Genomic DNA, 19,190 nt, shown 5'->3' on the forward strand with positions numbered 1-19,190 from the left:
TGGCTGTGGCGGCAAATGGGCTTGGGCGGCTCCTCGGCGGGTGGCGGTGGTGGCCGCAGCGGTTCCTCCTGGCTCTGTTAATGTCGGGGCCAGGCCCGGGGAGGATGGCGCCCTAGAGCCCGGCCCTGCTGGGGTAGGGGCGGGAGGGGACGGTGGTGGGCACCGGCCATGTCGGAGGTGACCCGGAGTCTGCTGCAGCGCTGGGGCGCCAGTTTTAGGAGAGGAGCCGACTTCGACTCTTGGGGCCAGCTGGTGGAGGCGATAGACGAGTATCAGATGTGAGTGACTAACCGCGGGCCCGACCGGCTTCAGTCGGCCGCCTCCCCCGTTACTGTCGGTGCCTCTCATCTCTGCATCTGCGGCCAAGGCTGCTCAGGGTGGGGCTCCGCCGGCTCTGGGCTCAGAGCGCCCTGGCCCCGGAGAGGCTGCCCTGGAGACAGCGGTCCGCTCTCTGGGTTTCTCGCCCATCTTCCCCCTCCGCCTCCAAGAGCCAGTTCCATTCAACAGGTAGCCCTCCTTTCCTGGGGCTCCGGGCCTCTCCGGCTGTGTACTTAGTTTCTTCCACCGCCTCACGGGTCCCCTGCTCTGCAGTCAGTTTCCTTTCCTCCTTTTCCGCCGCCTCTCAGGTTGCTGCCCCTCGATTTCCCTTTGAGATTCTCTGAGGAGTACTCGTGTGCTCTCCACCCACGTTCCAGGGATGAGTGGCCTTGCTCGGTGTATGGTGCCTGCTTTCTCCCGTGTGTAGGACAGGAGGGACCTGGTGGCGATCGAGGGGAGGGGGTGCCCCCAGGAAGCAGAGACACTGGAGGTGCCTCACCCGCCAAAGCAGGGTCCCTCCTCGCGCCCCTTCACCCCTCTTTCCGGGGAGCCGTGTTTTGACAATTCGCCTCGATTCCGTTTCGGTTTCTGAGACTGTTATTTGTTAGCCTGTGTGAGTCCCACCCACCCCCTTGCTCGGTTGCTTTGGGTGGAGTCCTCGCAGGATGTGAACAGAAGAGAGCAAAATGTGAATTCATAGACTACGCACAGGAGCCACCCCTCCCTCCTTAGGTCCCTCCTCCTTTTCCTGTTATAATGTATAGCCGCTGGGTACATGTGAGTACCAGTGTCTTTGATCTTTGATCGGAAGTACGATTTCTTTCCCTTAATGGTTCCCCCCCAAAGCTTGAGGGATGTTTTTAAAATGAAAAGATTTACGTATATGTAAAACCTTAGTTTCTTGCACATTTTACTGAAAATAAGAACTGCACTCTAAAATGCTATTGTTTGCAAACTGTTGCTGTTAATAACTCCTTGGTTTAAAACAAGTTGTTTGAGGTGTTGCCCAGTATGAAACCATGTGTGAGTAAAATCTTTCTCTCTCTCTCTCTCTCTCTCTCTCTCTCTCTCTCTCTCTCTCTCTCTCTCTCTCTCAGTGCCTTCTGGAAAGTAAACACGATTGGTTCTTGGAAACTCAAAATTTACTCTTTCTTTACAGTAGTTATTTGTTTTTATCTGACCATCATGGTAATTTAAATGTGTAGACAATTTTGAACCGCCTGTAGCTTCAAAAAGTAATGGAAACAACCATGCTGTGGGCCATTCTGCCTTGCAGAACAATCACTGGCATTTGATTTGCAATTTCACTTGGTCTTACTCAGTGTGACTATTTTGATTTTACAAAATGAGGAAAGTGAAGCTCAGGCTGAACAGATTACTTAGGGTCACAAAGCTAAACTACTGGAATCTGGGACTTTTTAAAAAATTTCATATCCTGTCTGCTCTACTACATGCTGCTTAAGGCACTTTTAAGTTGTGTTGTGAAAGTGAATTGGACAAATGAGGTTTCCTTCATCACCAGAGAACATAGCCTTCCACACTGTAGCCAGTTAGAAAGAGAGCATCTATGTGTGTGTGTTAATTAAAATGGCATACTCTGAAATACAAAGCAGCTCTCACTTGGGATGTAGTGGGACTTAGCAGCTGTTGGCAGTCAGCGGCAGACCTTACAATGGAAAGTGAAGAATACCGTGTCCAATTGAAAATACAAAGGAAAATTGAATATACAAGCTGTTCAGCCGGAACTTCTAGAAAATCTCAGTGAGCATAATCGACACACAAATCTATTGTTGGACCTCGGTGATAACCTTTGAACTTCGTCTTCATGATTCATAGTAGTTCTCAAATTATTATAAAAACTGCCAGTGGAAAATTTGAATAGAAATATGTAATGATTGGCTTACATTTTGTAAAACATACAGGCTACATATACGATGAAGTTGAATTTAAAATTCATACATTCAGAAGTAAAGGAAAGCCTGCAGAAAAGGAGAACATTTGGGGGCTACAAAATGACATGAAAAACAAATGACAGGATTCAGTCCCTGATGAGAAATTGAGAGAAAAGAAAGAGGAAGAGTCAAGGTTAACTGGCAGCAACGTCTGAAGAGTGGTACGACGTACAGCAGTGAATTTATGGAAAGGGGCTATGGGGAGAGAAGGAACATGTTTGTATTATTGTACTGTCTTCATGTAAGAATACTATTGCTTGAACAACTTCACTCAGCAAGTGAGAGCTGGGGATTTAAAGATGAGTAAGATTTGATTTCCTTCCTCAAAGCACTGAGAGTCTAATGATGGATTGGGTGTTGCTATTACAAAACCATGAAAAGAGTAAGTGGTGCCACACTCCTTGCTGTTTCCTGAAGCAGGTTTCTGCCTTAGGGCTTTGCACTTCTTCTGGAACACTTTTGCATTATCTGTTTGGGTCACTGGATCACCTCCTTTCAGGTCTTTGTTCAGGTGTTATCTTCTCAGTGAGGCCTTCTCTGGCTGCCCTGTTTAAAATCGCAGCCTGCTGTCCACCCCACTCTCTCTACCTCTGTCTTGCCCTTCCTAACCCTCCCTGCCCCCAGTTGTGCTTAATTTTTTCCCACAGTATTTATCACCATCTAAAATATAATATACTTTACATGTTCATTTGGTTTATTATCTCTCTCCCCACTTGAATTATAAGCTCTTTGAGACTAAGTATGGGAGGGTTTGTCTTTGTTACTCTTTACTGTCTACTTAGCGTCCAGAGTAGTACTTAGCTACCATTAAATAATTGTTTAGGTATTACATAATTATTGTATTTTATTGAATGGGTGGATTCAGGAGGTGGATTAAGGAGTTGATGGCAAAATACTGTTGGAAGATTTAAACAAATTAGGTCAAAACTAAAATTGCTATTCCAAAATACATAGTCAATTAAAAACAATTGCATTTAGCAGGCAACCTCTTTCAGCAACTTGGGGCTACATGACTTCCAGTCTATTACAATAGAGTGGTATGGACTGTGTTGCTCAGGATCAGATATTTCACAGGATCAGTCCTGAGGCATTAATCTAGCACATGGATGCTCAAAAAATACTTTGTTAAATGAAGGGGTGAGTTTGAAGACTGGAGAATATCTGCTGTTAATCATCTTTGTGATTGATCGTATATCAATGCTACTCAAAGTAAAGCCTGGTCCACAAATCTTTCTAGTCTGTAAACTGTTATTGGTCTGCAACGAGATAAATAAAGGAACTTGATATTTAGAAACTTTATAGCAATTTGACTCCATCACAATAGTTTTTATTGTATTTTATAAAAGTATTAGCCTGAGACAAAATGGGGGGAAAAACCTAGTCCTTCACTACAGAGTTTGAGAAGCACTAATTTCTGTCATGAATTGTGAGATTTCAGTCAGTCATTTGTTTATGTATTTAAAGTATATTTAAAATCTCCTCCTGAGAATACTTCTGTTTTACCTGTAGGTACCCTTGTAAGGTGAGATTATTCTCTAGAAAAGAATATGTGATAAGGTTCCTCACATTAACTAAAAGAATGTCAACTCTTTTACCTGCTCATCCAAAGTGCATGGATTTTCCTTCAGAAGACAAAATCACATTTGTGGATTTAGAAAATTAATATTTTTATCTAGGTTTCAAAAAGTTTTTTAAAATAACTTTTTGAGGTCTAAAAATATATACCATGACATTCACCCATTTTACATGTACAATTCAGTGAATTTTTTGTAAATTTACCAAGTTGTGCAGCCATCTGTACAATCAAATTTTAGAACATGTCCATCACCCCAAAAGATCCCTTGTGCCCATTTGCAGTCACTCTGTGTTCCCACTCTGGCCCCAGTCAACTACTCTAATCTATACTCTTGTCTAAAGGTTTTGTCTTTTCTGGAAATTTCATGTCAATTGAGTCATATAATATGTGATCTTTTGCTTGTGGCTTCTTTCATTCAGCATAATGTGTTGGAGGTTCATCCATGTTGTGGCATGCATCAATACTTAGTCCTTTTTGTTGCTGAATAACATCATGTTGTGTGGATATAACCACATTTTGAGTATCCATTCACTGGTGGAGGGACGTTTGAGTTGTTTCTACTTTGTGACTGTTCCCAGTAATGCTACTGTGAACACTCACACGTAGTCTTTGTATCTACATATATTTTCATTCTTCTTGGGTAGATATCTAGGATTGCAATTCCTGGCAAATATGGTAAATTTGGTAAATTTGTGTATAATTTTTGAAAGAACCTGCCAAAGGATAGAAACCTTTAATAGAATAAAGGCCATCAAGTGTAATGAGCTTTACACTTGATCTTTAAAGACTTGATGGCATAGAATTCTCATCTTAAGACTTTTTGGGAAACTTGGTGAACTTGCAGTTGGCTTGGTAGGAAATATAGCACTTGCTACCCTTTGTATCCTTGCTTCCATTTCCTACCCAGAATAGTATAGTATGCTTGGAAATAACGGTTTCAGATTCCTTTGCCAGTTACCAAATGTTTTACCAAAGTGTCCTTTTAATTCTTTGGTGGTTTTTTCCAGAGCAAATTTTTGAATAGTTGAGATAAGTATCACATAATATAAAATTTACCATTATACAGTTATCTGATTTGTTGATTTTTAGTATATTCGCAATGTTATACAACCACACCCCTGCCACTATCTAATCCCAAAACATTCTGATATCACCACAGAAGAAACCCCATACCTGGTATCAGTCACTCCCAATTTTCTCCTTCCCTCAGTCCCTGGCAGCCACCACTCTGCTTTCTGTCTCTATGGATTTACCTATTCTAGACATTTTATGTAAATGGAATCCTACAATATGTGATCTTTTGCATCTGGCTGCTTTTATTTAGCATAATATTTTTGAGGTTCATCCATGTTGTAGTATGTACCAGTACTTCATTCCTCTTTATGGCCAAATAATATTCTATTGAATGGATATACCACTTCTGTTTATCCTTTCATTAGTTGATGGATGTTTTGGGTGTTTCCACTTTTTGACTATTATGTATGATGCTGCTGCTGTAAACATTTGTGTGAACATGTTAGCAGTTCTCTTGGGAATTTGCCTAGGATTTTTTTTTTTTAACACTGACAGCTGGGCTGTCTATTGGGGCTTGACCCTGTGACTACCGACATGGTATCATGCCAACTGGGTGGTTGGTCACTGGCTTACATAGGATTTTGAAATTGCTGGGTTATAGGGTAACTCCATGCCTAGCTTTTTGAGGAATTGCCAAACTGTTTTCCACAGTTACTACACCATTTTACAATCCTACTAACAATGTATCAGGGTTCCACTTTTTCCACATCCTTGCCAACACCCGTTATTTCTATTTCTGTTTATTTCTTTTTAAAGATTATTCCAATCCTAGTGTGTGTGAAGTTGTATCTCATTGTGGTTTTGATTTGTATTTCCCTAAATGATTGATATGATATTCACATGCTTATTGGCCATTTTAATATCTTCTGTGGAGAAATATCTATTCAGATTCTTTGCCCATTTTTAAATTGAGTTGTCGTCTTATTGTTCAGTTATAAGAGTCAATCCTTTGGGTTTTTACTGTCTCACAAATAGCTTTGGATCCTTACTGTTGAGCTTGGGCTAGTAACAGATCTGTCCTTGATGACTCATCCAAGGCCTAACTTGTTCTTTTAAGTAGAATGATAATTGGGCAAACAATTATTTCATTGTCTCATTGTACAGAATTTTCTTTATTTTCCATGAAAAATATTTTCAGAAGTATAATTTGATCGAGTATTACCACTTTGTTGTGGCGGCAATTTGGACTAATCTTATCAGCAAGTTAATGATAAAGTGTCTCTGGTACTATTACTGTTGCTCACTGGAAGTGTTTAAGCAGAATCCGGACAACTACTTACTGGCTTGTTAGAGAAGAAATTCCTGCATACTAAAGAAAGTTGGATTAGATGCCATTTGAGATTCTTTCCAGCTCTTAAGATTCTGTTTTCACTGCCTAGAGCTGAAATTTGTCCAGTGAAATGGCATGAAAAGTATTGTATTTTATTTTCATTGTTGTTCTATAAAGTGTTTGCTTCTAAATATAATGTAGATTTATACTTTGAAAACACAACAAAGTATTCTTGTTCTTCACTGTGTTTTAAAAGATTTAAATTGTTTCTCCTTGTTGCATTTGAGACAGTTTGTTTTTCTTCAATTCTAAATAATGTGTTTTCTTCTTACAGATTAGCAAGACATCTACAAAAAGAGGCCCAAGCTCAACACAATAATTCTGAATTCACAGAAGAACAAAAGGTACAATAAAATAACCTCTAGATATATCGAATTCCAAATGAGAAGGACTCTGTTTTGAGTCTCTTGAGTAAAACAGACAACAAAAACTTAAATGCATAAGTGCAAAGGAATGATACTGATTATGTTTTGCCCAACATTAGGTGATCACTAGAGATACTATATGACTTACCACTTAATGAATTTCTTTGCTCAGCCATTTAGACTTTAATCTTAGTGTAGACCTTCCACACTTTGGTTGGGGAGAGCAGGACTCCAGAGACTGGAGTTTGATTGTGAGTAATTGATTCCTGCCCCAATTATTTGACCCTGAAATTTCTCAAAACAAAAAACAGAAATAACAACAAAACCCCAAAAAAGCTACCCTTGGCTTTTAATTAGTTCAAGTCAAGAATTTGGCATAAGAATCAGCAAAATAAATGCATAAGATTGCAAAATGTGTCAGTGGTGTTCTTTCTCCTTGAATTAAAATTTTAAAGTGTCAAGTTAATTCCCTGTACAGTTAGAGATTATACGAATGGGATATTTTAAGAAGCTTTACTTTAAAAGAGTGAGAAGAAATGAGAAAAAACAATTCCCATTTTTTCCTGGCTCAAAGTACCTAGTGTTAAGTCAAATTTTAATCTTGTAGATAATGAAAAAATTTACTGTGTCAGTTTTTCCCTCATCTCTTAAGAAAAGACATCATGAAAACTATAGTGACTTCACTTGCTTTCATTAATTCTTTTTTTGTACAAAGGGTAGGAGTGGAAGTGACTATTTTGTACGTGTTTTAAATAAGCTTTAAACAAATACTATTTTAGTCCTTAGGCCTTGTATTCATTTGATTCTTTTTTATAGGAGTTTGGAGAGAAAAAAAAAATTCCCAAAGATCAGGATTAGCCATATTTTTTTGTACAAGTTAGTATGTTTGCATCTAAAAATAGTTGGGAATGTACGTTTTTTTGTATTTAAAAAAGAAAAAAAAGTTACTACAATTTAATAGTGTTTTTTTCTTTTTTCCTTGATAGTTGCTAATATCCACAATAGTTATAGGAAATTTAGGATTAAAGCCCTGGAAAATACTTACCACATAGGACATGATTGGTTTGCTTAAGAAAAGAATAAAAACTGTATACTTTATCACATCTACAAGATTTGTGAAATCTATTTACGAATTGATTAGGAAATGACCAGTTGACATCACAGAATTGAGAGTTAAAATGTCTAAATTTTGAAACAGAATCTTATATATCTGAGTATGTTCATTAATAGCTAACAAAGTGTGTTATGAATATGGAAACAAAATGAAATTTTAGAAAATTAAAAAGTTTAATGACCCCCATGTTTTAATCATGTTTGCCTTGAGTTACTTACATGTTTTGTCTCCAACCTTCCATGTTTTGTCTGTTGCTTAGGTATGGGACCTCTAAGCCACATGACTTCAAATACAAAGTGATTTGACTTAAAACATACATTTTTTTTTAAATGCCATCCAGAAAGGAACTTTATCATATGGTGATGATAAGAGTAATGAGAAAAAAATAACATTTTCTTCAAGTTTCTAAGGCTGAAGCTGGTGTTTGATAATGCTATTTATTAATTTTTTAAATTTATAGCTGTTCCTTAGTGGCCACCTGGCTGCTGTCTCTTCTCAGCTTACATAGATCCACAGATCTTATGCTCCATAAGGCCCAGGAGGCGGCAGGACCTAGAGGAAAGAGCCTGAAATGTGGAGTCAGAAGACTTGATTTTGAATCCTGGCTCTTGTCTCTGGGCCTTAATTTCCTTAAGTATGAAATGGGGGATCAGATAGCCCTGAATGATCTTAAAAGGTATCCCTGTATCTTGTGATGACCCCCACCTTTGAAGTATTCTGTACCTCCTCCTTTCCTGGAAGCCTGATTTCTGAGGTATTTATTATTTATAATACCTGCCTAGGAGGCATTTGTGGCTGCCAGTTGTGACTACAGAGAGAGCTTGTGCCTGCCTGCCTATTCCTTGGGGCTTGGAGAAGGACCCCCCAAATCACTCTGTACTACATTAGGAATATAAGGCAAGTTGTATGCATTTACAAATGTAATTTTCTTTGAAAATACAGGTGAAACATTCACAATGGGCCGAAAAACTCATACTGACATATAGGCCTTATTTGAATGTCACATAAGGAAAAAGTTAGAGGACCCAAGTTAATAAATGATTAGAAAACAAAGATTTCCCAGAGGTGATCTGGGGAACGTCGACTCTGAAAAATTAATAGATGTTATTTGAAAAGGGAGCATTTATGACTTGTTAGGGTTTTTAACATGCTAATACGTATGTTGAATTTTTAAAGAATTTGGGTAATAGAGTGTTTCCAAAGTTGTTTGCTTTCAGAAGTCCCCTCTTCCCTTTATACAACATTTCATTGGGTCTAGTGTTCTGAGAAACATGTTATGGGAAATTTTGAAACCAACTGTTAGGTCTGCAAAATTAATTGAATAGCAGACCTGGCACATAAGCCAAAGGAGAAAAAATGCAATTATATTTTCCTCAAAAGAGGAAAATGGAGACTATTTCTTACATTATTCTAAGCAAATTGTTCCTTTTGTTTTCTGTTTTGAACTATATTCTTTATGCTTTTACTGTTTTCAATGTTTTTATAACTATGACAAGTTACAACCATGACTTATTCATAGATGATTATTATTTTAAGATAAGAGAAATCCTAGTTTTTGAGACAGTAACATGTAAATCTTTCACTTCTTATTTTAAATCTAAAGAACCCTCAAGTAGAACTGCTGATCTCTCAACTTTATTAATTGGTGATAAAATCTTCATATGGCTTTTCTAGTTATATTATTTTCAAAGCTATCTGGTAGAAAATAAGAAAGTTTATGACTCTTATTTGATCCTCCCTCATGATTAATTGACTTAGCTTTCATTTCAGTTCTCAATAGTTTTGTCATTATGACAACTGCGTTTAGTAGCCAAAGAATAGCTGCCAAAAGCTTTCATTCCATTAAATTCCCTACTTTGGTGTAGTAGATTTTCTCATGTAAGTTTCTGGACAGAGTAGAACATCCTGTCTCATGATGCTTAGAAAGTTTTTCCCTGTTTTGAGTCAAATTTGGTGGTAATGAGAATTCCAGCACTCTATGCTAGCCTTATATTTTATAGGTACCCCCTTTCCACCACCTCCCCCTGTCTTCCTCCCTTCCATGCCTCCCCACAGCTAAAGAGTAGATGACTGGCTGTTCAAATCTAAAAAATTAAGTCTGGATTGTGACTATACTACTTTAACTATGTGTATTTTTTAACCTTGTTTTTCCTTATATAAATTGAATATGCTTTAACAAAATTAATTTAGCTCTTTATTTTTACATCATCTTTGCCTTTAACTGCTCTCTTTTGAACTGTCACTTTCCCTAGTAGTGACAAAGTAAGATAGCCAATATTGTGGAAACGAGGACATTGTCCATTTCTGTACCATATTAGGCATGACTTATTAGGCTGAATGAAGTACTAATAATTTAAATTTTTCTAAAATTAAACTTCACTTAGATCTTCTTTGCTTATTCTTAATGTGCTGGTCAGTATTTGTACTCTGGCACAAGTGACTTTGTGGTTCTTAATCATTTTTCTGAACCATTTGTTTTAAGAAAAGTGAAACAATTATAGTGGCAAGCACTTGATTTTTGACATGAATAAATGCTACATATTTTAAAAGTCATGACTAGAACTGAAAATGATAGTGTTTCACTCCTCTGCTAATATGTTGGGTGTGGTCCCTTAAAATAGTTATGAATAATGCCTATTGGTATCTTGCCATCATTCAGTAGATTCTGTGTAAAAAGCCGTTGCTTCTGCTTAACTTGAAGGAATGAATGTTTAAATTTAAAATAGGTTATTAGTAGACTCATAGTTTTTAAACTGCATTTTACTTTAAATGTTCAAAGCATCAAATCAAATGGATTTCATACTAAAGAAGGAAAAGGACTCAACTTACATTTTGAAAGACTTACTCATTGGTTCATCTCACTAATATAGACAAAATCCTTTTTAAAAACTTTTTAAAAGAATACAGAAGTTTGGCCAAATGGTATTAAATTAAGTGTATTGCTTTGTTGTATGTATTGCTAGTATATAGAAGACATTAATGTCTACAGCAAGTTATGTTATTAACATATCTATAAAAATCTTAATAAAATCTATTTATCTGGACTCTCTTGTCCCCTCCTGGCGTGAGCCGGGAGCTCTGTCCTTTCACTGTATCTCTAAATAAAAGCCTGTACCTTGCTCTCCTAAAAAAAAAAAAAAAAAAAAAAAAAATTAATCTATAAAATAGCTGTTTCTAATTCATAGGATTAAAGTGGGGATTAAATTAATTATATAATGGTTATATGATGGTTATGTATAATTAGGGAGAGCCAGTCATTTTTATTGAGTACTCAATAGTTTGTCATTATTATTACTACATTATTATATTAAATTCTATTTTAGAACAACAGTAACTTTGAGATAATTGTATTTTATGTGTAGAAAAAAACAATTGCTGGTTCCTGTGAAACAGCTATTGGAGAGGGTAAACAAATCTCTGAGTATGTCTTGAATCCGTCTGTGCTTACTATATTAAATATAATCTTTAAATGTAAATTTTCATAATAAAATTGGGTATTTGCTAAACTCTTATACTGAGATTAAAAGTTTTTAAAGATTGCGGAGATAGTCATCATTACTTGTTCCTTGGCAAAGAGTGATACCTTTCTCAGCGTTGGTTTATTTTGTGAGTTGCTGTACCAGCTGTGTATTGTCAGATAAGATAATTGCATAGTTCTCACTCGCCTCAGCTCCTGGGGCCAGGATGATACTGTTACTCCTCTTTGCTCCTCATTTATCTTGCAAAGAAAATTGACAAAAGAGAAAACCACTGAATCCAATAGTACATTTAGTGTCATTTTTTTCCTTAGAATATTTCACTGTGAGGCACTCAAGTATTATACATAGATACCTCACTTTTACGGTCTGAGTTATTCCTAATAAAAACTTAAGAGATGTCTTTTTTAAAGGACTGGAAAATCTTGATGGGCTTAATTCAGCCAACTGCTGGTAGACATGTTTCATGTTTCTTCTACGGGCCACCGTTTCATTTTCATCCTAGTCATTCATGTTTTGATTCTGATTACCATTTACCTGGACAGTTGAAATAACCTGATTGATTTGACTTTTAGTATCTTCCCTCTTGTGCTCCAACCTATGGACACTGTTAATACAACAGTCTTCTTAAAGACTGTTGGTCTTTCTTCTCTATGATGGTCATTCTTCTCTATGAAAATATGTGCAATTTACTACTGAAGTAATAACGGATTCCTCAGCTGGTCATTGAAGTTCCGCTTCAGAGGGACCCCCTCTCCCCAAAAACACACAGGCTTCACATTTCAAACTTACCTCCCTCTGCTTTCCGTTTAGGCCTTTGACATCTGAACCATGAGAATTCTGTAAACTCTCTAGTTTTAAACATCCTCCCAGGCATTGGGGTTTGACTCCTAACACAGATTCTTAATGCTGTTTCTTCAGAACAGATGGTAGCTTGCTTTGCTGAAGCTTATGGAATCAACCATCTCTTCTTTATGTTACAGTGATTCTGTGCTTGTCTAATCTCACATAATAGAACATGAACTTATTAAGACAAGGGCTGTGTCCTATATTTTTTATCCATTTTAAGGCTCCTATCATATAAGACATCTAATTGTAAAATTTGCCACCTTCCATCACAGTATTGATTTTGCTTAACATTGCTTATAAATGAATTAAGTCAAGATTGACTTAAGTGAAAAATTAAATTATACTGTTGTGCTAAATAACTTTCAGGTATTTTTATTCTTAAATGTTTTTGTGAATTTCAGGCTTTACAGAAAAGAGAAGGCAAGTTGGAAGTCCTTCTCATTGCCTCATGCCCTGTCCATCATATCATCAAAGCACCCTGATTTAGAAGTGGTTGTAGCACGTTAAAGCAGGAGATAATGGATACTCACCTTCTCTTCCTATCCTAGTCCTTTGCCTCCTGTTTCTCTTTTGTAAAATCTGCAAGATGCTTAAAAGAAAAAAAGTTTAACTTATTTTTTAAAAATATAGATCCTTTTCATCTGATCATCTACATTTGCCCTCTTACAGCACTAAACCATGTTTTCTACCTTTATCTTGCATCTACCTACTACTTCAGCATTTTATTAAAAATAAAAATAATAATAATAATAAAGGGAGAAATGTGGAATCAACATATAAATCAAGTACAAAAATCAAACGAATATTCATATTTGACCTGATTGTTTATAGGTCATAATGCGTGGTCAAAACCGAAAGTTTCTGTGATGAATGCCCTTGTACTGTTCACCATGTAAGAATTTATTCACTATGTAAGAATTCGTTCACCATGTAAGAACTTGTTCGTTATGCTTCAGAAGATTGGAGGCTGACGAGAATTAGGCTTGAGATGGATTAATGATTGTACATTAAGCATTGACCCCCTATACTGAATTTTATTGTTGTTAACAACCATTTGATCAATAAATATGAGAGATGCCCTCTCAAAAAAAAAAAATATAGATCCTTTATCAATAAAAATTAACTTGATGATTTTGACAACTAACAGTTACATTTGGTATTTATAGCTTTCTTTTTCCTACAGAAAACCATAGGCAAAATTGCAACATGCTTGGAATTACGAAGTGCAGCTTTACAGGTAAATAGGTGTATTTTTTCCTCTCTTTAATATAAGGAAAAGAAATTATTATGAACTATTCTAATAAAACATTAGGCATTCATGCTGGAAGTATTATCGAAGAAGGGTTTTGTAACAATAAGAATTTGTGGGTCAAACCCATATTAAAATGTTTAGTTCAAATTTTATAAACCATAGAAATCAAAGATATAACTTCAATTTCTTTCTGTTATTTTTATTTTTAGCCTGAATGTACCAAAGATACAAAAACCAGTTTGGGACTTTTAATTTCCAATCTGAAAGCAAGAAATAGATTCATTTATTTTGGCTACTTTTTGAATATTTAGTTCTTGACATTTAAAACACATAGAGTATAGTGAAATCTTTGTAATAAAAAGATGTAATGTGCATATTTTAAATTTAGTCCACACAGTCCCAAGACGAATTTAAACTGGAGGACCTAAAGAAGCTAGAACCAAGTAAGTTTTATTTTATATTTTTTAGTGGTACTCCTTTAGAAAAATATTTACTCTATTATACATATTAAGATTATTTAGCATAGGTGCTGGTTTATTTTTGTTAATATCTAGTCCTATGTGATTTTTGGGGGGGTTCTTTCATAATTACTGTAATATTTACAGTAATTAGTTGCTTCACCTTCACTATAGTATATGATGAATTATTTGATTCTAAGTAGTGCCTCATCTATCTGTTTTAGCCTTTATTTTGTTTTAATCACTTTAATAAGACTATAATAATGTTGGTAAGCGTTTATAGTGAAGTCTGCAGGAGAATATAAAGTTAGAGTCATTGATGCCCATTTATACTACATGTCATCAAAATCTCCAGTCTGGTTGTTTGAGCTGCTCTACAAAATATTCCCTGGCTCCCATTTGGTCTTCTTGAAAGCATTTTTTTAAGTAAACAGTTCCTTCAAAGGTTTTGGTGGTTAGGATGATGCCAAATAAAGCTTTTTTGCTGGTTCAAATCAATATTCTCTTAGAGGAAATATTTGCAATTTTAGGACATTTTCATCACCCCAAAAAGAAACCTGTATCTATTAGCATTCACCCTTTTCCCTGCAGCTCCCCAGTTCTCAGCCCCAGGCAACCACTAATTTACTTTCTGTCTCTATAAATTTGCCTGTTCTGGACTGGCTATATATTAGATTACTTTAGGAAAAGCACATATGGCTCTAAAAAAGATTACAACTCCAGTTAGGATGTCTGGGTTATATAATGGTTCTAAAGAAAATTATGTTTAATTTTTTTAATGATAATGAATAATTTAAATTTTTGTTCCTCATTTAGTCACTATTTTCCACTAGTTTTTTTCCCTCAGTTTGTTTCCAAATAAAATTTTAGAATCCTACAAGTATGTAAGATGACTGTTAAGATGGTGAACCATTTATCCTCAGATACTTACTATCTCTTCCTACAAACATGCTTAATTATTTCTCCTCTTGCCTCATTGGCTCTTTCATTGTTAATAATGGTTTTTAAAGTGGCAGCTGTAAACCAAGCACTCAGATAAATTTACTCAGCTACAGTTTGTTAACTGACACTTGCCCATGACCTTGTAGCTTGTAAATGCCAAAACTGGGTTTTGACCAGGGTTCTGAGTGACCCTCAAAGCCTAATGTACACTACACTCTGTTATTAATACCTTAATGGTGTAGCTTCTGAGAGATTATTGACCCATATGTTAGATTGGACTGAAATCTCATTAGTCTTCTATTTCTTGTTTGTTTTTATTTTTTTAAATTTAGGGATGGGAATGGAAAGGAAAGATAATATTATTGGGGTTCATTTTGTTATATGTTGAATTTATATAGTTCTTTCATTCAGACTTCTTCCTTCTTAGTATTTATTGTCTTTTTAGAATATTTAAATTTGCTGTTACCTCTTAAAGGAACATAAATATGTGTGTTGTAACTCAGGGTATGCTTTGTAATTTTTAATTTATCACAGCTAGGCACTTGTTACAGTGTCAAGTTTTGCTGTCTGTCAAGTTAATTACTTTATCAGAATCAAACATTTTTTACAAATTGGTATTTGACTCTATTTTAGATTAAGCATTCTTAGGCTCTCCTCTGCCTTTTCTGACTATAAGGAAAGGAAAATTAATGAATGACTGTACCTTCCAATATGTGGGACTTTGTTGGTTTATTTTGCTAATAGATTTTTCCTTCAGGATATCTCTTGATAATCTTGTCTGAAATTCATGCTAAAACTAGCTAAGATCATGAAAGTACTAGTTGTTTTATTTTCTTGTATTAATCCTTAGTAATCTTCCACTTACTCAAACATATATCCCCCGCCAGCACTCTGTATAATTCCCTTCCATTAATTCATTAAGGCTCCAAAGAAATCCCTCTTTTCCCTGAATGCTTTCTGTGCTCTCTGAAGCTGTAATTAAACTCTACCTCCTGTCTTTTCTGCAAGCACTTTTTATATCCATTATCATTGTCTGTCCTGTATTCTCACTTACATTCATTCCTCTCCTCAAGGATATTGTGAATAACCTTTGTATTTTCTCCACAGAGCCTAATTTAGTGCTTTGCCCATAGTATGAACTTAGCAAATTTTTAAGTTGAATAGGTTGCATGTCCTCAGGGAATCTTCTCTCTTACTCTAAAATATAACCTTTCAAATGGAAGCACCCACTCATTTTGCGTACCACAAAAAAGAAAGAAGTCAGCCACAAAAGCAGAACATATTTTTGTATTTGCTGTCTGTCATTTCTTAGAGCGTAACCTTCAGGAGGGTGGCAGGTCATGCTCCATGAGAGCAGGCTGGAAGTGCTGAGGTTTTACTGGTGGAGGGCATGATCCCGTGTGAGCTGTGCAGTGGTTGTGTGTGTGTAAGTTCTGCTGGGTCAGTCAGTCCCCAAACCATGGTGGATTCATGGTATTACAGTAATACCGTCCATGAAGTTACAAACTTGCTTCTCTTCTTCTCCAGGTCTTCTTAAAATACCAGTGGGTGGAAGAAAAACCTATGTAAAGTTTAAGTAAAACCCAATTTTAAAAGGACATTAGAATCTCTGTATTCCATAATTGGTGAAAATGAAAACTCATCCTACAATTACAGAAAATAAGAAAGGATCTGTTATTTTTCTTCCAAAATTATTCACACAAATTAAATATCTGATATGCTCTATATTTGTAAATACAAAATTATGAGAGGCTATTACACCAAAACAAACATTTCCTTTCCAAAGGATTGATACCTAAGGAAAAATACTGTTTAACTCTTCTATTATAGTACAAATGCAAGATATTCTTAATAATGATAGAGATTTCAATTTTTTATTAATGCTTTTTTATACATGTTTTAAGGGTTGGTTTTTTCCCCCTTTTTAAATTAAAATATGATCATGTCTGTGTTTTCATTTCTGATAGGGGCAATAGATCATCGGTCTTTATCACCTGCTCTTCTAAAGTATCTAGCACAATACTATGTAAATGATTGACTTATGAGTTGAATTAATAGTTTAGTCACAGTGAGCAATTATACATCAGATTTAGAAAGGATTTTCTTAAAATTTTAAAAATAGTGCTTCTTAGTGACACCTGAATACTAGGATTCTAGCCAGCTGGATAAGGGAAGCTATGGAGAGAATAAGTTACCACATAATAACATAGGCTTACGTTTATATGTTCTTTAGATTTTCCTGTGCAGTTTCATATATATTACTTAATTCCCTCAACAGTCTGTGAAGGAAGTGATATTTGCATTTTGGAACTGGGGAAACTGAGATTCAGAGTAATGTGAATGCTCAAGTCATTGACATCGTCGTAGGCTAAGATCTGACTGTAGGTCTTCTGCCATTTCCCTCTTGCTTATCAGACATCAACTGTACAGTCCATTTTATTCTTTGGACACGCCAAGCTAGTTCCTGCTCAGCACCTTTGTGGTTGCTCCAGCCCGTTCTCTAATACTCGGAAAGCCCTTCCGCAGAGCAACGTAAGGACAGCTCCTCTCATTCCAGCGCATGGCCACATGTCTCCAGCGGTTCCCTTTCGAAAGGCTCACCCTGTCCACCTTAGCTGAGCTTCTCCCTCTGCTCCTCTTCCACGGTCTTCCTGTTTGTGTCCTTTATAGCACCAATATAGTCTAGGTTAGCTTGTTAATTTGTTGGCTTGTTTATTGTCGCTTTTCCTGACTGGGATCTACGATCCATACAGGAGGGCAAGAACCTTCTATCTTGATCACTGTCATGTCTTGAACACCTAAAACAGTGACTGAAACATTATGGGCATTCAGAGCATTTGTTGAGAGGAAGGATGAGGGTAACAGCTGGACGCAGAGGGAATAAGAGTGAATGAGAATCTAGACACAAGTCTCAGACTTCTTTTTTACTGAAGGACTTAGTAGGAATGTATGTATTAGAAGAAATCTGATAAGCAAATCTGACTTCTGTTGGAGTAAGTAAATCATGTAATTTTCCAACCTGCGCATTGGGATTTCCTCTTTGGGATGACAATGTGCCACATTCGTTTTAGCTCTAAACTGCAGGACTTCAAAATTAGGTTGATTTAATTAAGTACAAAATCATAGGAACTTTTAGGATTGCCCAATTCATACCATTACTTCATGTTTGTATAATTGCAGGTAGTTACTGGGAACCCATAACGCCAGATAGGAAGTATTAAATTACATACTTACAGTACCTCTATAAGGCATACATACTTACAGTACCTCTTCAAATGTAGGCAGAATTGTAGAACATCTCTCTTTAAATTTAAGCCAGAATGTAATCCTCAGCCACAACCATAATATAGGAGGAGGTGCATGTAATTCGAAGACGTCTCTTGAGGACAAATCCCCCTTTGTGTATGTATGTTTGTGTGTGTGTGTATGTATGTATATATGTACCTATACCTGTGTATGTAATAAACTATCACAAAAGCATATGAGAGTAGAATTATTACCAGTTTTACCAAACTTCCAGTTTTATAGAGTTGAGAGGGAATTTAATCAGAACACAGAGGTATGCTCATGTACCTCTAATCAGTTGTCTCTGATGCCAGTCTTTTAATTGCAGTACTCCAGGGCGGAGGTGTTCCCTTCCTCTGGTGCCCTGTGTCTCACCTTGGGCTTTGTACATAGAATAACTGTTTTGGATTCATTTTCCATGAGGACTCTGAGACTCTGCAACTTACTGTCCTTCAGATCTGACAGCACTCTGAAATTACTGGTAGCATACTATGGATGTTTTCATTTTGCTAGAACCTACAATGGACAAATGTGTTGTAGCTTTGAGTGACAGTAAGATTGGGAATTTGTTTAAAAAGTATTTATGTGCATAGTAAAATTGATTAAAATCAGTCATTTACAATAAAAAATTTTGATTTATGGAAGAATTCATGTTTCTTTCTCTTTCTTTTTTGTTCTAGTCTTAAAGAATATTCTTACATATAATAAAGAATTCCCATTTGATGTTCAGCCTGTCCCCTTAAGGTAAAAAAAAAAAATCACCAATATTTGTCTTCTTATTTTATACCTATTTTTAGATGTCTGGATTTTTTATATCAAATTGGTATCATTGATATCAATATAACATTTTATGTCATTTTTTTTAATGAACATCTTACCCAGGAAATGAGTGGCTACGAGGCTTTATTTAGTATATTTAGTTTTATAGCTCACAATATTTTCTGTTCTTTTGCATGTAGAAGAATTTTAGCACCTGGTGAAGAAGAGAATTTGGAATTTGAGGAAGATGAAGAAGAAGGTGGTGCTGGAGCAGGGTCTCCTGATTCCTTTCCTGCTAGAGTTCCTGGTGGGTATCCCTTGTTTAACAATATATTACTTAAATTAGTCCAGGGTCAGATGTTTGGAATTTATTTTGGTTCTTGTCGGTGGGGAGTAAAACCTCCCCAGAACCCATGTCAATCTTGAGCAAATTTTTATGT

General features: G+C 36.1%; 1 protein-coding gene across 1 annotated transcript in view; it reads left to right on the top strand.

The window, feature by feature from the left end:
- Positions 1-21: 21 nt before the first annotated feature.
- AIDA (axin interactor, dorsalization associated) overlaps positions 22-19,190 on the top strand; it is a 35,763-nt gene continuing 16,594 nt past the window's right edge. Inside the window, exons 1-6 of the mRNA XM_017666064.3 lie at positions 22-278; positions 6,525-6,594; positions 13,238-13,291; positions 13,695-13,749; positions 18,672-18,735; positions 18,951-19,057. Coding sequence (XP_017521553.1) covers positions 169-278; positions 6,525-6,594; positions 13,238-13,291; positions 13,695-13,749; positions 18,672-18,735; positions 18,951-19,057 — 460 coding nt within the window. The 5' untranslated portion in view covers positions 22-168. The remainder of the gene's footprint in view (positions 279-6,524; positions 6,595-13,237; positions 13,292-13,694; positions 13,750-18,671; positions 18,736-18,950; positions 19,058-19,190) is intronic.

Source organism: Manis javanica, chromosome 14, assembly GCF_040802235.1.
Source record: "Manis javanica isolate MJ-LG chromosome 14, MJ_LKY, whole genome shotgun sequence".
Classification (NCBI taxonomy): Eukaryota; Metazoa; Chordata; class Mammalia; order Pholidota; family Manidae; genus Manis; species Manis javanica.